General features: G+C 34.4%; 1 protein-coding gene across 5 annotated transcripts in view; it reads right to left on the minus strand.

Annotated features, from left to right (window-relative positions):
* The window catches only part of Micu3 (mitochondrial calcium uptake 3), an 89,522-nt gene that overhangs the window by 18,880 nt on the left and 46,641 nt on the right, over positions 1–24,001 (minus strand). For 3 of the 5 annotated variants that reach the window (XM_076553508.1, XM_006973970.4, XM_076553510.1), the window contains 5 exons: positions 17,728–17,806; positions 14,531–14,578; positions 13,072–13,154; positions 11,236–11,307; positions 8,673–8,711 (listed from right to left, as the gene is read on the minus strand). In XM_076553508.1, coding sequence (XP_076409623.1) covers positions 8,673–8,711; positions 11,236–11,307; positions 13,072–13,154; positions 14,531–14,578; positions 17,728–17,806 — 321 coding nt within the window. The remainder of the gene's footprint in view (positions 1–8,672; positions 8,712–11,235; positions 11,308–13,071; positions 13,155–14,530; positions 14,579–17,727; positions 17,807–24,001) is intronic. The other 2 variants (XM_076553509.1, XM_006973971.4) reach the window with 1 other exon arrangement.

A 24,001-nucleotide genomic window follows, 5' to 3' on the forward strand; every position in this document is an offset into this window, starting at 1 on the left:
GAAGTTTTAAGAACAACATCATAAATCTCAAGAATTGTCACAGTGAACGATAACTTACATGCTTTACATCTCTGTTAACCAAGAGAAGAGAGACCATTCACTTATCTTTGTTGTCTTTCTACTGTACACAACAGTATTATATTACGCAGCTAGCAGAGCCATGGTGCTTTCAGGGATGGAATGGTATATAACCTGTTTCTAAGCACAATGTGGCTATGTCAAAAAGACTCAGGCTCTCCAATCTCGTCTGCCTCTTTGTTGAGGCATACATTAACTTCTACAAAAGTATGACATAAAATTTTTATTTACACGTTGTGTGAAGTGGTATATGGAGATCTTTGTAAATTTGTAGTAACCTGTTAAATGCTTATCTAAATTAGAAATTAGTTGTTTTATCATCCATCTTGTTTGACTAACAAAATCAAAATAAACTTATCCATACCTGGTAGATACAAACTTTAATACAAAGCTTGTAAAAAATATATGTAATTGTTTAAATCAAATGTTGTAAACAAAGTCCCAGGATTTGACAGCTGTGTCTACGGTGAAAGATAAGGTACATTTAATGCTTACAAGGGCAGGGCACTCATTTTCATCTCATTATTGGATGATGTGATGGAATTTCTCAGGTTAAAAACTACAAGCCTAACCTGAAACTCTAAACAAAAATAATTAAAATCAGCTTCTGTCTGGACATTCAATGAATACTCAAGTTATTAGGCTTACAGATCTTTTGGTTACTGAGAGAAGACAATGTACTATGGCAGGATAATAGAACTTTTCTTTTTCTTCTGTCTTACTTTAAAAAAGTGGGTATCGTGAGGTGTGGTGCATGTGGCTGTATTAGCAGATACTTTAGAATCCAGGGCAGAAGGCTATTTGGTCCTAAAAGCTCAAGGCCTGATTGGACAACATGGTGAGATTCCGTCTCAAGCAAAGAGACAGGAAATCTGGAGGGAATACTAAAACTATAGCATGCACTGGGAATATTTCAAAGGTATTTTTTAATTTTAACCAGCTTCATAATTAACTAGACAACACTGTCCACTGTCAATAATTTGCTGATAATAAAGTATTGTTTAGCTGGAAACAAGTACCAGACATACATACTTGTGTATCAGTGTGGTCCCAGGACAAGGATCTGTCATTATGGCTTTTTCTAACTGAACTGACGATAAGCAGTTACAAACTGCACTGGGAAAACTGGGTTAAAAAAAGCAGCACAGTGCATCTCCCTTATTCAAACTAGAAAAAGCCTCAAAAGATGCTAGATTAACAACTTACTCTCATTTTATTGACCTATTTTGAACATTTTTTTTGCATTTTACCTGTCACTTAGGACATTAAAACACGATTTTAAAAAAGGTTTATTAAACTCACTAAACTAGAAAATATGGCTTATTGGCCACTATCACAAGAGCTGATAGAAACAACTTAGTGAATCCATGCTAGTAGGTTTTTACATGTATAGAAAATAACCAGATTTATGAAATTAGAGCAACACCCTGCATGGTTCAGTATCAGACTTTCTGCCCCTTTCAACTTCCCTACAGTTGAAAACACTAAAATGTATATTTGTCTGTGTACTTTACTACTTTAAAATTTAGATATTAAAACATAACAGTTACATAGCTGTTATAGAATAATATTTTAAGGTATATTACTTTTGTTTCTGCTCTGGAACATTTGTTTAATGAAGCAAAGATGTGTTTGATTAAATAAAATTCACCTGCAGTCAGGAGGTTGAGTTAGCAACTAGCTGACAGGAAGTGGTAGGGAGGAGCCAGGGGGAGAAGGGTTTTTAACAGAGGGGCGAGGAGACGCATGAGGGCTTTTTGGAGGACGTGAGCAAGGAAAAGAGGTGAGCTACTTGTTGTTCAGCCTCTCTGAAGAGCAGAATTCCACCTTAACCTCTGAATCTTGAGTTTTCTAGAGGGACGGAGATTTAGTTAAGCTCCCTTGTAACTCTGAAAGAGTTGGAGCCTGATGGAACAGATTTCCCTCCGGCTACGGCCCTTGCAACCTAACCTAACTGGTAGTGGTGGTGGCTTGAAAGGCAGCAACAGTTTAAAAAAGAGGACAACATATAGCCCCCCTCAAAGCTTTTCTCTCATTCTTTACTTAGCTCCAGAGATGAAATCATGCTAGAATATGAGTTTCCAGAATGCTGTGATTGTCTATATTTTCTGTTTTATCTTATACCATCTTTTAAAATATAATGCTTCTGAGGGAAGATCCAATATTCTCACAGCTATTATTGCAATTAAAAGATAGTTGCTAGATCACCTCCTGCTGGGCATCCTCACTGATGCCCATATATGTCTGGTTTTAAGCTAGTATTAATTTTTAATGAATAACTTTAATGTTATAATTAAGAGTGAACTTTTGTAACATGCAAAACTAGTAGGAAGATTTAATAGCAGAAAAAAAAATAAGTAGGGCTTTTTAATAAAGCCCTTATCTTCAAGTAAAGAAGAAGCTCAAACTAGAATTTAAAAGTAAGAAATATAGAGCAAATTCAATATCAGAATACAGGTGTACAGGTTAAAGAAAGATACGAAATTACAACTGTAACCAGGAACTAAGATGTAATGAGACAGGTAGCGCTGATGCTTGGGTGTATAAACAGAAGGCAGCATGTAAAGACTTCTTGAAAACACCTCACTGTGTTATCTCAGCTTTCAGCCCTTTACCAGTGGAACAAGTTAACTGTGGACTTTCATTAAGAGAGAAAAGAATACATGGACTATTCATAAGAACTTCAAAAAAGGATGGAACAGGCAAAAGGTTCTACCTCCTAAGTCTGACTGATATCAGTATCTTTATCTATCTCTATCTATATATTTTGGTCAAAACCCAGAGGCTAGGTATTAATGGAACTTCTTAAACTTTGCAGATTTGAGAATTTCTAAGTTGTTTTCTTTTTTCGGTCAAAGCAGAGTCCTATTTAAGTGATTCTCTAATATCTTGTCACTGATACCTGTGAAAGGAAGAGAGGAGTGCAGAGAAGGAGGAAACAGCAGTATCAAAGGTCAGAGGAAGTTCAGAAGACTTAGAGGTAGTGAGCTATCACTGTGATAAGCAGAATAATGACTCCAGAAAGCCATGCACAACTAAACAAATACTTTATATTCTTAAACCCACAAACAAAAACAAAAACTATCTTTATATTTTGTATTACTTGTGTCAAGCAAGCAGGCAAACAACAACAACAACAAAAGTACTCCAGTAATCATGGAATTGTGATAAATGTTGTGTTGGACTAGTTTTCTCCAGGTCTGTGAAACTCTCAGAGGGAAGCTAACAGACATGAAAGACAAAATGAGCGTCCATGAAGGCTCCAGAAAGGAGTAACAGAGAAAGATGGGAAATACTATTCAGGTAAAGACAGTGAATTCTCAATAATAAAAGGGAGGAAATAATTTCCTCTTTTTGAAGCTCAACAAATCTCACCACAGATAAAAGGAGGGCAAAGGCTCACTGCAGCAAGACTGTAGAAAACAAAGACAGAAGACTTAAAATGACCTTCTGCTGTACTCATTGAGATCAGTGCTTTGCTCCACCATCATCAGAGAAGCTTCCTCCTGCAGGAGATGGGAGCTAACACAGAGACCCACAGCAGAAATTATGGAGAGAGTGAGAAACCTTGGAATACTCCACCCTAGAGAGGATTTTATCAAAACGAACACATCCTTCTGTTGGTTTCTCTTGTCCAATTCTGATGTGTTAGTTTTATCTTATTTTATAATGTTTTACTATTACTTCTTAAAGGCTGTACGTTTTCTAATGAGAGAGAGAAAGGATGTGTATCTGGAAATGAGGAGAGGTAGGGAGGAACTGGGAGAAGTAGAGGGAGGGGAAACTGAAATCAAGATGTATTATATGAGAAAAAAATCTATATTCAATAAAAAGTGGGAGGAAAGCTGGGCTGGGAGGAGACCCAGGTTACCTACAAAAGAAAAATAATTACATTCAGAGTTGACCTTTTTAATTTCAATTATAGAAGCCAAAAACCAGTGTATAAATTTTATCATCACATGCAAGAAACATAAGTTAGAATAAAGACATTCTAAAAGAGAGGTTTTGATTGTTTTTCTTTTTGGTTGTGATGTGCATTGAACTCAGGGCCTTAGACATGCTAAAGCTCAATGGTAGAGTTACCATTGAGCTATATTGCTAAATCATCGTTTTATTTTTGAATTTACAAAGGGACTTGCTCTTGAGGACACATTTGATGACTATTAGACTACAAGGTTTAGAAAGGGGTGAGGTTAAATTGATCATGTGGACTGGTGGGTACACAGGAATATACATGCATTAATGTATGTATGCTTAGGGCAGACGTCAACAATAGTTATCTTCCTCCTTTACTCCTCACCTTATGTTCCGAGACAAGACACTGTCCCTGGAGTTCATCAGTTTTTCAGACTAGCTGGCCATGAGCTTCAGGGACCTATCTATTCTTGTCCCACATTCCCTCGTGCAGGGGTTACATACATATCCCACCTACGTGGCCTGGATGTGGACTCTGGGTATCAGAACTCAGAACGCAAGTACTTTACAAATGGAGCCACCTTATCTCCAAACAGAAATGGAGTAAAGAAAGGTAAATATGCGGGTAATTCTAAAGGAACATCAATGGCCAGGAGTGGTGGCCCAAGCCTGAAATCCCAGCACTTGAGAGGCTGAGGCTGGAGAATCAGGAGCACAAAGGCAGTCCAAGCTACACAGTACAATTGTCATCGATACTGATGGCATGTATTTAAAATATCTAATTTGAGATATTACAAAAAAGAATAATGCAGACACTATACAAGAATTCCAATTAACTATGCTGAGAGACATCAAAGATGGTTAAGCATCCTAAGCTTATGACTAAGGAAGGGCATAAAGACATTGCCTAAGACTTTATTAGTTTAGGTATATTCATCAAAAACTCAGAAGGCAAACACAGAAATATATTAAATATCTTCTAAATTAAAATAAAAATAAATTTCAGTTAATCTAGAGAAGGAAAGGTAATGCAAGGAAAAAAGAATGATTTACAGAGAGAAATAACTAAATTCTACATCAGAAAGTAATCATATTAATGTAAATCTACTGAATTTTTTAATTAAAAGGCACAGGCTATCAGCCAGGAGAAGAGAGATCAGTGTAATTCACAAAATATACCATTAAAAATTTCCCAGTTAATGAGAAAAGCAAAGTTAAAAAGGTATAACAGGCTACTGTTGATGAGAGAGCAGTAATTAGCACCAGCTTGCTCATTGAGAATAAATGAAAAGGCCAGACAAAATTTAACAGACACATCTTACAGAGTCTTACAAATGCTATTTGCCTTTGGTTTTGTATTCGATCTTGTACTGATAGCACAAAAGCAACAAATGGAAGTCCTGGTAACTCTGTACAATGAGAAGAGACTGTGTCATCAATGACCACATCACCACATTCTTCAGTGCCGCACACTCACAGCTGGAGAAAAGAAGACTCCACCTAAGAAGGCACTTGCTGGAACCTTTGAGTACAGATTTTCAGTATCTGGTGTGGCAAACAGGAAGAAGTCATGGAGCACTTTTGCTACATACTCAGGTGCTGGAACTGCCCAGTAAGACAGTCCGTGTTACAAGTTCAACTATCTACTTTCCCTATGAACCACCACGTTCTCTTGACAGAACAACTAATAAAGCCATGCTTGCAGCAATAAAGGAGACTGAGCTGGAACTACCTACAAGGATTCCATTCATGTAACGTGCAAAATGAGTAAACTGAAGCATAGTTTTCAGAATGCACAGGCAGCAAAGCAAAGATCTATCTATAATCCACAGTTGCAGTGATCATTTGGGGGACAGAGAAGAATTATGACTGGAGAGAGTATAAAGGGGATTCTGGAGCATAGCAACATTGTATTTCTTGAGCTATTTTATAATTATTCGTTTTAATTTGTATTAAGTTTGAGTTAAAATACATTTTTAAAATCAAGAAAAGCTTCATTATCATTACAGGAAATGATGATTAAAAAACCTAAAATATGAGCCGGGCAGTGGTGGCGCACGCCTTTAATCCCAGCACTCGGGAGGCAGAGGCAGGCGGATCTCTGTGAGTTCGAGGCCAGCCTGGGCTACCAAGTGAGTTCCAGGAATGGCGCAAAGCTACACAAGAGAAACCCTGTCTCGAAAAACCAAAAAAAAAAAAAAAAAACAAAAAAAACCTAAAATATGAATTAAAAAGGTAGTCTATACTTAATAACTAAACTAGAGGTTGTATAAGGCAAAATATACCCAGAAATCTAGTATAATACCTACTGGAGATTTGGCTAAGACATAATTAATCTATATTTTTACACATGTAATAATGTCTCAGAATAGATAAAATAAAAATGAAGAACATCTTGAGTAGACAATAAATCTATAAATGTAAAATTTAGTTTAATATACCAACTGACAGATCAAGCAGGCAAACCTGCCAGTAATGACAGAGAAGACTGCAAACACACAATTCACATGCATAGTAATATATATTTTAAAAAATATATATTTTAAAATATATGTACAGATATATTACAGCTCTGCATCATAAACCAAAAAAGACACATTCTTTTAAAATAGAGATCATTTATGAATATCAACATTTAGTCCATAAAACACAGTTCAACATATGATGAAATACCAGAGAAATGGTATTAAAAATTGACATATTTTCTGATAGTAATGTAATTAGGGTAGTTAAGAACAATATTCTAAAAAACTGTATGGGGGATGCTGAAGTCAAACATTCTTGATCTTTGAGTTATTTGAATTACTCATTCTTTTGATTTTCTTTTTGTACTTTTTTTTTTATCACAATGGAAAAATAACCAAGACTTGACTACATGAGAAAAACGAAAAGAATCTGGGTTGTTTCGAGCAGAAGAGCTACTGAAGTAACTGCTATATTCATAGACACAAGGCAATAACCTCAGTCTTGCACTGCAGCAGGGTAAGAAAACAGGCAGAACCGACTGCAGCAAGAATTCATCTTGGAACAGGCTACTTGAGAGGTCAGAGTGTCTGTCTTCATGTCCAGATCCCACCTCCTTGCTGAAGGCACTTCAGGAAAATCATTACTAACTGACTTCTACTATAGAAAAAATTTCATAAAATCAAACCAGTTCTTAAAAGAGTTAAATTATGTCATCCATTTGAGCATGTAGATCAGAAGATCATGAAGTTACATCACATTCACATGCATTTCACATGAGGACAGAAGCTGTCTTCAATAAAATAAAATGAAAAATGTGCTAACCAATAAAATAAAAAAGATAATATGTTTTCCTCATCAAGGATAATATAAATAAAATATACACTGTTTAAATCTGGCTACTGATAATCTCTTAACCACCTGAGACTGTAAAGTCTGTACAGTTTGAACTATATGGTAACTACTTATGAAATTAAAGGAACCATTAAAACTGCCATGGTTAAAAAGTGGCTCATACAATGACATGGATAATAAACCATAATGTCATAAATACTATTAACAGTATGTTTAAAAGTACATATGATATTCCAATATAAGACCTGCATTCTGTAAGTTCTTACAAAATTTTAAATGATTATCAGGGAAATACTTCTAAGATTAACTAAAAATTTCTCTTATTGGGAAGCAGCTGTACATTTTATAGAAAATGTTTCCATTTCTTAGACAAATTTAAACAATCAGATATGTGAGCCCCACAGATTTGCCTTGCTCTCCAATTATTCCCTGTTGTTCCTTATGAGTAGGCAGGATACCCTGTGCTTACTTGATGCTGAAACTGCATCCAGTATTTGTTCAAATCCAAATAAGTATTTTTACAGTTTAGAGTAGCTAACTAAATAGTACAGAAGGTCACATGCCCACTTTCAGAATTGTACATGACACCTTAAACACTTGCCCCTGAATTTAAGGACTTCTCAGGTAGAATTTCTATAGTTTGAGGAATCCTTTATAGGCTTGACAGATACTGGGAAAATTAAATGAACTGCATATGTTTATAGGAAAAGGTCAGGTCTCTTCTGGGCAAGTTCTTATGTGCTGGGCTAACCAATAAGTTTATTCTCAAGAGAACAGAAAAGTCACAATTAAGAACAGCACTTACAGAAATTTTCACAACAAAAGAACAAAACTCATAATCATCTTTGTGTAGTAATGTAACGAGTAGCATCTTATACATCCTTTTAATAGATCAGAGAAAGTAGGCAGGCAACAGAGTTTCAGAAAAAGATGAAAACTGAAAATTAAAAAGTCTATTCATTAACATGCTTTTATTGGCATTGACCGAAGTCTGAATTTAGTTCTTAAAATACCTGTGTTCTTCAGGAAGAGAGCCTATCTGCTCTATTATTTTTGTATAACGCTTCATAAATTGCTGAAAAATATAAAATTTCAATTACTCTACCAAAATTTCTGGTGGTACTTATTCACTCACATTTATTTTAATTTACAGATATATAACTAATAAAGATATACAATTGCTTTCTATATTTTTGTCTCATAAATCAAGAAAAGAAATTTTGGGTTGATTGCATCCTACTGTATTAACAAATTCCAAAACAGTTTAAATAGCAGATATTGCTTTATACGAAGAAACAACATTATCTAATATAACAGGTGAGGGCTATATACATAAGGAACATTTAAAGTGTTGTACATACACTATTAGTAGGAGAATGGTATCCATAAAGTTGAAGACGCTGACATACAGCACAAAGGGCCAAATGAAGTGTCACATTTCAGAATGAACCCAAGTACAGCAAAAGAAAAAAAGAAAAAGACGACAAAAATAATCAATTAGGAAGGGCAAATCATTATGCTAAATTCTCTATAAAGCACACACACACAAGTGAGATAAATGTTAAAGATGAGTAGCAAAGTTTTGAAAATCTAATATAATTAAACATCAAATGAATTTGTGCTCATTTCAGGCATTTTCGCTGTATGTGAAAGAACTACTGCTGTGAGTAAACATGTTCCTCTTAGGCATGGATGCTGTGGAGAGGTCCCAGGACCTTCCCTAAGATGGGAATGGTGGATTCAGCAGCATGCTGGTGACAATGGTATGAGGCCTGCTCTGGAACCCTGGTTGCACTATCACTGTATGACAACAGACTCTGCTCCCCTGGGAAGCAGTATTAATACTTACCGGCAGAAATGTGGTGAAGACTACATGGGAGGAGAATTTTGTGTGGTCTTGGCACAGACTTCAGAACACAATGTTCATTTACGAGTTTTACTGACATGGAAGTATTTTATAATTTTGATTTGGATATGCTAATTTTTTTTGGCTAAAGAGACCATGAGGTTGCTATTAAGTCTATTAGCTAAAATTTTTAATGTTTATTTTTATAATTATATATTCTACTGGTAAATAGCTAAGCATTTTAGCTTATTTAATCCTCATAAAATTACAGATGGTGACCACATTATTCTACCATTTCACTTGTAAAACTAAAAATACTGAGAAGAGAGGTTAAGAATCTTGCTGAAGATCACACAGGTAATGTATCATAGAGGTAATATTCAAACCCTCCAAAGTTGGCTCAGGAGCCTGGTTTACTTTCTTTTGGGGATTTTTCTTATTTTTTGCTATAAGATAAATTTTAGTTGCTTCAAGCTCAACCTAATGTTTAGAATACATGTACATGTTTACTATCATTTGTATTAACTTGACAAACCATCTGTATTTTACGTGATCCTCTATAGATAAAATAGTATAAAATCAATTCAGATTTGTATTATTTGAAATATGACTAATATACTGAAACCAAGAACTGTCATTATCAAATACAGAAATGAGGATTTGTAGAGCACTGGGCTGCTGAATGGTGCTATCAGTGAGAGGTAAACTAAAGACTACTTTAGAATCACTGAAAGGAACACCTGATGACTAAATTAAGTAATGAACTTTTAACAGTGCTATTTAGATTAAGGTCAACATCTTTGAGGTGCCTTTGAGATTAAATACTGTAATGAAATCATTTACATATATAATATAAAGTTCTATACAACTTATGTGTTATTTTTACTTGTTTAAACTTTACTTGTTTAAACTATGTTTCTTTCCCAACATATTTGTTAGGGAATGCATCACTAACATACGGAAATAAGAGATCATCTAATATAGCTTTCATAATTTACCTAGACTTTGCCTAATTAATCCAAGTTACTGTGATTTACGTCACTATTATGAAATACTTGCTTTAAATGTGTCTTAAAATTCTTTTCCTTGGCTTTTGTGTTGATGCTGATTCCCCACTGAGTGCTGTGTGGCAGTTTTCCGTTTCCCCTCTCCCTTTGCTACCCAATGTATTTTAAAAAATGCTAATGACCAGAACCATACCATACTTCTAGCCAAATGTCTGTTATATGGCAACAAAAATATATCATTTTCTGGTATTTAAGTAGCAAATGAATAACTGAAGATGGGTAAAAGTATGGAATTCAGAGCTGGCCACCACAGGTTCAAACTGTGACTTTGCCATCGAACTGTACTATAGCTTTGGATAAAATATTTAAACTTTATAATGGTCAGTTTTGTCATCCATAATTATGTACAACAGGAAGGTTGTTGGATAGATTAAATGACAAAATGCATGAAAAGAACCTAGTCCTGCAGTTGATAGTAAAGGCTTAGGGCCAGTCTATTATTTTTATTACATAAACTGGCCTGTTAATCAAGACTGAACTATCTGGGAAAATAAAATGAAGACTGAAAGGATAAAACACTGTCAATTCTAACTTCATAACAAAGCACTAATATGTAACCCAGAGGAATCTATACTACTTCTAAGAGATGCAGAAAGTCCACATTATTATTATTATTATTATTAATCCCTTATATTTACCATTCATTACATTACATTATCATTAAATTCATTCACATAATTAAACCTTTGCATATTCACCTTTAAATTTTTACATGCATAATGATCTTATTAATCTATTATATGATATATACCCTTCAAATCTCACAAATAACAACAGCACGGATGAAAGTGGTTTAATGAATATGACTGTGGGTACAGATATTTAATATCAATATTTACAGAAATATTGATATTGATGTATAAGATACTGAAGTAATTTTACTACATTAAACCTTTGGAAAGTTTTCAATAAAGGAAAAGGTTCAAATTTTAGATGTTACACTCTTTCAACATGTACCAAGTAATTCTCACCTGGAAAACCCACCTGAAACTACTATAAGGCATGTCTTACCAGCAATGCACGCTTCTCTTCATCTCCTTTAGTTTCTCTCTTTTCATTTTTTTTCCTGAATATCTCCTGAAGCTATAAGGAAATGAATTAGGAATTGAATTCCATCAGAATTTTGAGTTACCTATATATTACTCTATGCTAAATACATCCTAAAAATAAGCAACATAATTTCACCAACATTTAAACTACTCTAGGTATATTTTCTGACTGAAACATTTTTCACAAGAAAAAAGACATTCTTTGTTACTGGGAACTCACAGTTGAATTAAATGTCTCTAATGTTACCATTTCCCTGGATCTCATGACACAAAGGCATGAGATCAGAGTCTGAGGCATAGACAGAAGAGATGGAACTGTTGGGCTGTAGAGAACATGGAAGCATTCCCCAAGGACTCTGGTAGAGTCCAGCTTCAGTCTCACACTAATGTTGTTTCAGGCCACTCAGCTCTCACTGCTCTATTTGTTGATGTATGAACAAAGCATAAGATCACCTGTAAAGTTCTTGCAGTAACTGTACACTGCAGAGAGTATACTGCTGATATCATTCCTCAGATAAATTGTCCAAGGCTCATTTTCTGTACTTGAAAAATAAGGAAAATCTCTTGCCTTATAGAGTACTATACAAAATAAATATCACAAAAATTATCTAGCACTTTGTCTATTATTTCTAAATAAATGCCAGCTACAGCTGTAAAGAGTATTATTCATCTTTAAACTCTGACCCTGCTTCCTCTACTGTAGAGGTCATGAGGTCCTTGGGCTCACAGATGAGCACTAAGGAAACTAAGAATGGTAAACACACAGGGTAGTCTCTCTCCAAAGGAAGAGATGTTTTAATGTTTAAAAAATAATCCGTGTTCCACCCAGAAAGCAGTGCATGGATGTGGTTAATTGCCTGGTGATTGTGCTGTCTGTATGGTCAGGCCACACCAGATCCTCCCCAAGACCCTTAAGAAGTCACATGTGGTTAATCTATAGAACCCATCTTTATGGAAGAGGTTACATGTAACTTACAAAGAGTTTTGATGTAGTCATGACTTAAGCTTTATTGTGTGTAGGGGATTGAGTTAATTATCATCTAGAAACTTTCCCCAAATTGTGCTGTGCTTAAATATGCCTAAAATAAATTGCCCCGTATCAGATTCTAGAAGTTTGAATCAACACAAGCTACTGAGTCATGGTGAACTGGACTTCCTTCTTGCCTCATGCAAATCATTACTCTGTTGGCTGTAATGTCTACGAAGACCCCTCTATCACACACATTTTCAGAAGAAAAAAAAGGACAACCAGAGAAAGCATTTTACCACAGAAACAGATGTTGGTTACAGAAGTAGAAGAAAAAAACAATTTGGAAGGGGCAATGGGAAAATGAGTGAGCAGAAGAGGAAGACCAGAGGTCAAAGCTCTTGGTCACAGAAAAGGAAGGGAACAGGGAAGTGGGTCCACACAACTAAAGTCTAAGGTAACAGTGAATGAAGAGAAAAGGAAAGGGAAAAGTGAGTTCAAACTGACAAAAAGAAAGGTTCCTATGGTAAAGAGCTATGGCAAGGTGGCCGATGTGTCAGAAACTGAGTATTAGCTGGACAAACATAATCTCAGGATAGCCTATTATCCATCAAGTAGAAGATATCTGACAAATTCCAAACTTCCAACTATATTCAACTTTAAAAACCCAATATAACTTCCATAATGTAAACATTACTTGAAGTATATACTTGCTTATTAGATTCAGGTGAAACACCACATTATAGTAATTAATGGTCCTAATAACACAAATAATAACATATAAGTAAGCAATATTTAAGTATTAGAAAATGCAATATATCATGTACATACCACCAAAAATTCTTTTTTATCCACCATCTCATTTCCATCAGTGTCAAACATATTGAAAGCTATTCTAAAACCTGCATGAGGTTCTGTCAGAAAAAAAACCAGAAAGTTTTCATAAAATGGAAAAAATGTATTTAAAAGTATAAAATCCATGCATTCAACAGACAGATACATACACTGCAGAAAATAAACAACAAATGAAAAGCATTATGTTACTCTAAATTAAATACAATTAAAGTTATACTAAAGGATACATATTTCTGCTTCATGTATTGCAGACTTAGTAACAGAACTGAAAATAAGATCTCAAAGTACTTGACTGTTGCTTATTGCATAACATTAAAGGAAATATTTGACATCTGTCCCTCTAAAACAAATATCCAAATTCTGCCTATTTGCTAAAAAGGAACTAGGAGGTCATTTGAATGTTTTTTTCGGTATTTCCAACTACGTGAAGTGGCAGAAAAGAGTGATACAGCACAATGCAGCAGCTCAAATTCTTCAGAAAAAAATTATCAAAAACCACCTGTGGAATAAATGTGATCATGAGAGTACAGATCTGGGGTTAAACTTTCAGAAGCTTGAAAAATCAGAAGCTTTTATAAAATGTTTTCATGTGTAATTCCAGGCCCTCCAAAGTCCAAGAAACAATTTTCTTTTTGACTTTTCACAGCCATCACAAGACTGACCACATAAACCAATAATTTCAAACAACCTGAGTTCTATGAAGAAAATAAAGCATGATGCAGGGATTAAAGAGAAGGGCCAGGGAGCTATCTGAAGAGGGGCCAAGCAAGGACTCTGGTGTTTCAAAAGGAAACTCCCGGAATGCTACTCCCCTCAGGGAGCTCTTGAGAGAAGCACTGGTTGAGAGCAGGACTGACTGCCCCCTGGGGAGGGAGACCAGGAATGGGAAGGCAGGGTCCCTGGACGAGGAATGGGAAGAAGGCAGGGTGGCTGCAGCACAGAGAGTGCAGAACACAGTTTCCTCCACTGGGTGAAAAGAAAGGGAACCCAAGCTCTAGGCAACCTTCCATACACTGCTGCGTGTGTGCCAGAGTAAACCACTGCAGCAGACGGACGATGGCATCTGGACAGACTCACCAGCAGTTAGGAGACTCAAGACTTGCTACTCTTTCACATTAGACTTGCAGAAACCTGGTTTAAATGCATATAATAGAAACTTTATAAATTACTGTAAGTTCTGATCTTTAGGGTCTCATGTAGCTTATACCCCAAAGAGTAATATATTCATAATTGATGCACATTTTATTATTGTCACAAGCCAAAATATAGAGGTTCTTGACACTGACAGTGTTATACTTGACATTTTCCTGTGACATCTAGACATGAATTTGTTCAACAGCTGACATACACAGGCAATTTCCAATAGTATGCTACGGTATATTTTTAAGATCATAAGGAAAAATACTCTAAAAATAAATTTAATGAGTGTACTTACTTGTTAAAATACATAAAAGAAAAAGATATTCGGTGTAAGAAATCACACCTAGAAGAAAACAGTATCAATTATGCTTTATAAAATATTAACTTACATTTCACAAACATAAAAGTTAAATATTGTATATAATAAAAACTATGAATAGTTTTAAAGTATATGCTAAATATTGTTTTAAATAGGACTACAATATTATGAAATCATTGCAAATGTAGCAAAATTCATTTTATTGAAATTTTTCCACATGCCACTATAAAAATTCCTGAAAAACATCTATTCATGATAAATATGCAACAAAAGCAACATGTTAATGTTTATCTAAAGTTTAACTTTGAAACTTGTTACTTGTTATTACTATGTGAAACATAAAAAGGTCCAGAAAACCTAGTCACTTTTTAGTCACACTTGAATAAAACATTTATATTTACTTACTTAGAAATTTGATGTGTAACATTCAAAAATAAAACCTTACACTTACCAGTTTTTTACTGTCAAATGATCATTAGCTACTTTTATAACAGTTTTTATCCTTAATTGACTCTAAGGATTTTTTAATTCAGTGGCTCTCACTTTATGTTTTCTGCATCTAGAGTTCTCTGTATCCCATAACCGTATTTTTTACCAAGAATGTATATGAAGTAAATAAATACACATTCTGTTACTACATTTTTCACTTCAAGGCTACTCTTTTTTACTTTTAAAGCTAGAATTAATAGCTTAATTGACCAAGAAAAGACTGAAAAAATTAAGTTCAGGAATAAATCTACAATATTTACCTAGATTGCAGTCAATCTGATGTTTGGTAAAAGGTATTAAAAAAAAGCACCCTTAAATAGATTGTGGACTTTAAATCTCCACTTATCTGATGTTCTTTGAGGCTCCATTAACTCTTTGTTACAGAACGAAGAGATTAGGAGTCACTCAGGCAGTTTGTCAGGGACATGAAGGGAACTACCCATGAGACTGGGAAAGCATTCTCTTCTGTTTATACTAGAATGCTGTGACCTAGAGACAGATAGTTCTGGATGACTGCCATGAACGTTATGGGAGAGAGATTCTGAAATAGTCAATGGCTGTAAAAACATTATTTAAGAGTCCTCTTACTGTTCTAGTTTACTTAGTAGATGACAAAATATTATAGTTGATATAAAGAACTTTAAAATACCGTATAATTAATGATGACTAATTCAAGATTTCTCTTATGAAAGGATTAATTAACTGAAGGACTAACTGACTACAAAGAGTCATGGCAGGCATTTTTCTGTAGGGCTACCTGGTTACTGAGTTGGATTACTATGCACACAGGAAGTGAGAAGAAAGTGATATAACTTAAAGAAAATGGCCAAGGAAAAAAGAAAATACTGCTGAAGCTGAACTATAGACTCCCAATGCTTCCTAACTATAAACATAGAAAACCAGAATAAAAATTAGAAGATTAACCCTTCGATTTACTTAAGGCTAAAAGTAGGACAAACAATAACATAACGTCAATTGATACTATATAGTAATGGTACAGTCTTTATAAGTAAAGGATACAGAAGATGTCAACTAAATTATAGCAATCAGGAGGCTTAAGCAGGAGGATTGTAAGTTCAAGGACAGCTCTGGGCTATTTAAAGAGGCCTTGTCTTGAGTAGTGGAGAGGAGAGGAGAAGAAATGACAACTAGGTTTTGAAAACTCAATTAAAAATTTTTAAGAATTTCCTTAAAAACGTGACAGTGTTAAATTACTATTTCTTGATCTATTGCATGTTTTCCTAAGTGTTACATACTACTTTATAAGAAGTTGCTTAATTTTTTTTTACTGAGTTATAGCTAAAAAGATAAAATAAAATTTTAAATTAATATTTAGTAGCTGTAAAGATTTAGCTTTAAAAATTTCCCACCACTTAATCTCTGTACACACACACACACACACACACACACACACACACACACACACGCACACACACATCAAGTCAGTATTTCTCAACCACCTAGCAAGCTGGTTCTAAACTCTTATAAGACTATGGTTTAATGATCTTGCTAATATCAAGAATACGAGACAGATACAAAATATCCCATAGGTAATTAATGAGCAGGTGTAGTATTTAAATTTAGACTAATCTTCATTCCTCCATTACAGCAGCATTTGAAGGCCTCAGTGATTATAACTGGCCAATGGTTTCTATACAAAATAGAAAAGAAATATGGACACTTCCACCACTATAGAAACTTTTACTAAACAGTGCTCAATGAATACTCTCTCCTGAAAAGTAAACAAAGGCAGAAAGAAAATATAAAAAAAAATGCATATAACATGTAGAGGGTTAGGTCTTCCAGGCTAACCTTTTCTTAGATAAAAAGATTTCTTTCTTCCATGCATTTTTTCAGCTTATATTTGATTCATTTATTTTCCCATGAGATACACTAAGGCAAAAAAATTAAAATTTATTATACTTAACTATTCTTTTTAAGTTTTGGACATTCTCAGTGCTATTATCTCACTTAGAATACAATATTCTAAGAATATTTTTGTTTTTTGAGATGTATTTGCTTATGTAGTCTACTTTGGCTGTAAACTCAAAATCCTCCTTCTTCAGGCTCCAGAGAAGCTGAGAATAGTGAAATGTACCACCATGCCCAGATATCCAAGGAGTATTTTAGTATACCTGAATCTAGTATTTCAATCCTAGTTTTTAAAAATGTCCAAAATAAAAGTGTCTCTTTCATTCATGTGAACAACTGGGAAAATATTATAAAAGGAAACTGCAATTAAACCCAAGATAACTCTCTTTCTTTCTTTCTTTCTTTCTTTCTTTCTTTCTTTCTTTCTTTCTTTCTTTCTTTCTTTCTTTCTTTTTTTCTTTTAATTAAGGCATCATGTAGCACAAGCTAGCCTTGTATATTCACGAACTGGAGAAGTAACTATTATTCCTTAGATGCAATATGGAATGATAAAAACTAACATTTGAAGATCTAATATTTTTGAAAAGTGTTTCCTATGAGCAAATTTAAAATGCTTTTCAGTATGGTTGAAAATGATGCTAAAGAGGTCTGAAAGTATATATATTTGTGTACGTATATAGTGACAACATAGTCCTTAATCACACTATACCAAATTATATTAGTTACCCAGAAACATTTGCATTTGGTGATTTTCAATGCCAATTTTCAATCCATGTCAATATTAAAATACATAGACACTAAGGTTAGCTTACCTCTTTCTTTAAGATTTCGAAAGAGCTTTGATGATCCCTTCCAAACTGGTGGTGTTTCTGAGAGCATCTGACTTAATTCCTATAAAAGAAGGATTGGAATACTGATTAGTAGTCAAATCACTTTCTTTCAACATGAATCTTAAAAAAATGTAAGCATCCTCCCCAGGAAATTCTCCTTTTAAATGACCAGAAATGTGACATTAATCATCTTATTCTATACCTGCACTTTATTCCACTACAGTATTTGCCCACAATGCAAATATCAAATATATGCTAAAGATGCTATATTAACTATTCAAAATTTCAGATAAATTTCCTAACTAGATGCATATAGCAAGACAACTAAGTTAAGATAAAACAGCAAGCTTGAGTTCTGGAGCGAGGAACAAGGGATTGTTTTATAAAAGCCATGTAGATTTCCTCATTAATATCAGGTGACCAGCTGGATCCATATTCTTCTTTGCTGCATGCCTGGATTTATCTGAGTCTGAGCAAAAGAAACAAATGAGCAAAGGAATATGCTAAGAATGAATAGAGTATTTTAATGGTAATGCAAAGAATCTTAATACTGGGTAAATGGAATATTGATTTGTACTCATCTTTCTTAAAGTAAATTGTCACTGCTGGTGAGAAATTATTGGAGAATTTAAACAGTTGAACATTGCTTATATAAAAATATTTGGACAGATTATACATATTCTTCAAAAATAATAAAAATAAAAAGGAAACAACTATAAAATAATTGACTATAAGGAAAACCAGTGAAGGGATAATTTGAAAATTACTTTTAAAATTACTTTTCTCAGTAATACATTTTTAATGTAGAAGTCACTTCCAATTCTAGATCTGATCCTTATTTGTCACACCGTGGTTTCCAACAATCCCAGTGTCATCTGAAAGCTTATGGAAATGCAGAGTAGCATTTCCTCTCGACCTTCTGAACTAGACTTGCATTTTCCCTGACCTCCAGGTGATTTTTATGCACATTCAAGTTTGAGAATACTTCAAACAGACTTTTCCTGGTAAGTGGAATCTAGAAAGTGCTCTATGATGTTTATAAACAATATTTTTAAATTGCAAAGCTGAGGTATCAGGAAAATAAAGAAACCTTTGGGATGTCAAAAGCAGGAGCATTTTGAGGAGCTTTCCAGACTCCTGGAAACCTGTGTGTAGATTCTAGCATTCATTTCTTTCACAGGGATTTATCTGCACTGCAGGTTAACAGATGCCAAGCTGATGAGCAGTGTCTAATAGGGGACCATGGCAAACAGGTAAGACTAGGCTATTTATTGTTTAGATGAAACTAAAATATTTTTGTCAAATTAAGAGATTAAAAAATCCTCAATACACTGTACATACTTAAATTTATACTATTTCTCTTGTATAAATATTGATCTCCCATTATAACTATGTATTCCAATCTCTGTTCTGATTTTAAAAATCAATTACTTTTTTTGAGAGTCCTTTATGTGATTAACAATCAACTCATAATAGCTTATTTAATTCTAGTAACTAATTCTCACACATATTTTACTTAGACCTAAACTGGACAAGTAATTTTCACAAGTCAGGTACATAGAAGTAAATTACAGAAACTGATTTTCATTGATTTCAAGTAGTTATTTTTAATAAAAATATAGTTTCTCCAGGCCTAGGTCATCTAATTGCTTTAGTGATCATTTTTGTTATCTGCTAATTTTGATTCTTAACATTTACTAAAATCTTTGTATATCCATTCATGCTGGAAATTTGTTTCCACTCACAATACTTATCTTTTCTATTATACTACTGTTCCACATAAAATGAATTTGGCCTTTGTCTCCAACTCCTGGGAGGAAGACGAAATCCATTACACTTGAGTGTACACTAAGGAAATAACTCAAGATGGTGTTTGCTCACCAGAACAAAGGATGGGAACAAGGAGAGGTGGAGACAGAGATAAAGACATGATCAACAGTTTGGAAACTTACACCTCAGAAGTAAAACCCAAGACAAGTCTAGACTCTGAGCTCACTGGAGCCCATGAAGATGCTCGGAGAGCGACAGACTGCCTCCAGATGCAGAGAGGACAGACATTCTTGGTCAGGACACTTCCAGACCTACTAGTTTGTCTCTTCAGTTGGGATGTCTTAATAAATGTTCTTTATCTGTAATCCCAACTACAGCATTTTCTGAGTTCTATGGGTCATTTTAGTAAACTACTACACCAGGTGTAGAAAAATCCTGGAACTGTAGCCCGTAAAGTCAGAAATGAGGCACCTTGAGACTTCTGAACTGGAGTACACACCTGTAAAGAGAGCAGTCTGTTGGGCACTATGTCTTTAAACTACTGGAGTCAGATACTAATTCTGGGGTGTCCAGTGCCACAATTACATTGCAGCATTGCAAGTAGGGAACAAATATACATTTGCTGAATTAATTTTACTTTCCTAAAGCTATAGGTGTTTTTAAAGTACTTACATAATTTTCTAAAGTGAGTATAGTTTTTTGGTCATATAGTTAGTGCGCGCGCACACACACACACACACACACACACACACACACACACTGCACAGGAAAACTGTAGGTTTAGAAAAGAAAAATTATATTCAAAGACAAAACACACTACAATTTTATTTAATATTCTCTTAATCTAACTCTCTCATAGATACTGTATATAGCCATTTATTATTGTAAATATTAAATCTTTATTCCCTATATACTGTTTTGTATTTTACTTTGTCTCTTACATAATATGAATATATCTTCATGTCAAACAGTCCTTATTTTGATGTTAATGGCTACACAGTGGATTTTTATAATGGCACTTTTGAAAGTTAGCTGTTTACATTTTTAAAATACTAAGGACACAAAAGATGTTTATCTGTATAGTATTCATCAATGTTTGTTTAAATGTGAAAAATGAAAAACTAAAGTACAACCATACACAACCACACACTCCATTAGCTGTCAAGAGTGATAACATCACTCATTATACAGCCTTTAGAAAAATCTACTGACACCTGTGAGAGAATGAGACTGAATAAAACAGCTTCCCAGAATCAGGAAAATTACTTTGACTTTCTAGGGCCTAGAAAACATCAGCATCCTGCCACTTGCTGTTTGCTTAAACATATCTGTTAGGTCTGGATACACACAGCTCTAACACACTTATTTATTTCATTCTGTATTACTATGTTATCCGTGGTACGCTACTTACAATTATTTGATCCATTTCCCCAATGATTATATTGTTTCTAAATTTTTCACTCTTCCATCAGTGTGTCAGGAAACATGAATAAGAGAGCAGGTGTGAACATTTAAACCTTTCTTAGCATACATACCTATAAATAGGACCTCAAACATACATTTTAAATTTCATCAGCCATTACCATATCCCTTCCCAAAGCAAAGGCATCTATTTTTTCAATTGGTTCCTTCATGCCCTTGCTCAGCATTGACACTGTCAAATTTCTGGAAGCTAGCCATCTGGTGGGTGTAGAATAGAACATCATTGCTTTAATTTGCATGTCTTTGGTTATTAGTTGAACTATTTTATATGTACTTGCTAGCTCTTCTAGCTATGCTGTCCATTTCTTATTGAGATGATTGTCTTTTTAGTATCAATTACACAAGTTCTAGACAATTATAAGGTCCGAAGTTGTTTTTGGATAATAAATTATGAAAGCATTTTCCTATGCATCAAATATCTTTTAGTGTTGTTAATAGGTTTGGGTAGCCACAGTTTAAGTTATTTAATTTAGTAAAATCTGCTAGTTATTTCTTTTGAGGTTTGCTTCATGTATCTTATCTAAAAAGATCCTCTTATGTGTTCTTCAATTTTCACATTTTAGCATTTATAGTTTTTAATCATAAATAAAACACAATATAACACCAAACAAAAACCCAACTGGCATTGATAACTCTGCTATTACTTTTGGTGACGTCCTCTTCCTCTGTGTAACAAGTCTATATTCATTATGACACTCTTTAAACATTTTTGAGTTGGGGCATCATGGAATTCTTTTAGGGTTGGATAAAAGCTTCTGACATTCACTTCTCTCAATAGTAATCACATATAATTTTCATTATTTTCTTTGGTCGGTACAAGTATCACTCCCTTCGTGGGAGTGAATATCACTTTTTGGTAGAAGAATCTTCTGAATTAGTTCATTTGCTTGATACTCAGACCTGACCTTTCAGCTAAGATGTATATGCGGGGAGAGGTTACTCTTTTTTTTTCCTTTGGAAATTCTAAGGTGGTAGGACTTGAGACTCAGGTGGGTAGAAGTTGTTGTTGTTATTATTATTATTATTATTATTATTATTATTATTTATCACATTTGGAAGGCAAGAGAGAAGGTGCTGCACTGAAATCCTCTGAATCTTTGTGAAAAGCGTTTCTAGGTGCCAACTGCACCACTAGCACTTGGTAGCCAGGGCTGCGAGGCTCAACTGCTTGCACTGTGTTCTTCTCTTCTCCTGCACATGAAAGCATCTGATGATACTTTACAATGTTCTACAATTCAAGAAATCAGTCAGTGCTGTACCAGAGTTATGTTTATGCGGACTGAGGATTAATAAGGGTAAAATATAACTACAGGCAAGGACAGATACAAGCATCTCCAATTCTATTTCCCAGTTCCCTGAAACTTATTATCTCCATTACCTCTGAGCATGAACATTATCTCTTTTGATACTAACAGTCAACTGATATGTTAATGTTTACTGGTGGAAGAATAAGACAGCCAATATATGCACAATTCTTGAATTTGTTTACAATTATAGCCAACTGTTCACTGGACTATCAATTTACTTAGATAGCTCTGGCAGTATTTGGTACATAATAGGTTATTTAAACATAATCATCATATATGTGAATGAACCATTGGTAAAAGATGAACACTGTTGGTAAATATCTATGCTGTGATAAATATAATATGTACTTTTACAAATTTGAGATGATTTTCATAGTACATATACACAACTGCCATGACGTATTATGACGTGTTCATCCTTCTAAGCATATGAAATATATTTTAATGAAGACTAAAGTTAGTAGCCATGATGCTTGGAAAAAAAGAACACAATCCATCTTCAATTAGCTTTTATATATGATGGTGGATTCTGAGGATTAGCTTCATTTGCCCCCATAGGGAAAGCCTATTGTTCTTACACATGATTGGGGCATCAGTCTTGTCTCTATTGATTTACAGATATTCCCTAAAATGCCTCTGGATTTTTCTATTACTATTATTATTCATCTTCATCTACTTAAAATATTCTTGCAATGGTACAATATCATTTTAATTATCAACCTACTATTAATCTTTATCAATCTTATTAATATGAATCACTTGTTTTCATCCCTGTCACCTCTTTTTTATTTCCTTTTCAAAACCATTCTAAGTATTTTAGAGTCCTTACTGAAATGTTTCAAAAAGTGAAAATTAAAATCAATTCTGTTGAAATTATATTAGAGTAAGACTAATATTAACAATAATTTGTACATAAATTTGGATATAAGTATTATTATAAATAGTTCAGTACCCATGAACATGATACTATATCTATTCCCTTCCTTGAAAGACATTTTAAAAATGTTGTACATACTCTGTTAAGTACATGCAGTGGTTTGAATGCAAATGGGCCCCATAGACAAATCTTTGAATACTTGGGCTCTAGTATATACTTGGTGGCTGTTTGGGGAGGATTAGGTGTGGCCTTGCTGGAAGAGGTATGTCACTGGGAATCAGCTTTGAGGCTTTCAGATCAAGATGTGAGCTCTCAACTATTCCTGCTGCCATGACTTTGCTCTGACGTCATGGTGTCCGACCCTTTGAAACCACAAACCCACTTAAACACTTTCTTTTGTAAGGGGCCTTGGTCCTAGGGTTTTGTCCCATCAACAGAAAAGTAACTAAGACAGAAGTTGGAGTCAGGGAGTGGGCTGTTGCTGTGACATACCTGGCCATGTGGTTTTGGATGAATATGGAAGACTTTGGGGTTTTGGACTAGTTAAGTGGTTGAATACTATAAACAGGGCTTAATGGACCATCCTACCAGAAGCCTGGGACACAGTCCTGAGAGCTATGGGGACTGTGGAGGCCTAGCTCAAGAGACTTTAGAGGGAAGCAAGTGCTTTAACAGCAACTGAACTAGAGGCCATTCTTGTGCTGTTGTGGGAAAGAATGTGGCTGCTTTCTGACCTTGTCCTAAGAATTTTCTGGAGGCTAAATTAAAAAGCAATGGACTAATTTCTTTGGCAGAGGAGATTTCAAGACAGCCTGATATT

Source organism: Peromyscus maniculatus, chromosome 17 (genome assembly GCF_049852395.1).
Source record: "Peromyscus maniculatus bairdii isolate BWxNUB_F1_BW_parent chromosome 17, HU_Pman_BW_mat_3.1, whole genome shotgun sequence".
In the NCBI taxonomy this organism is placed as follows: Eukaryota; Metazoa; Chordata; class Mammalia; order Rodentia; family Cricetidae; genus Peromyscus; species Peromyscus maniculatus.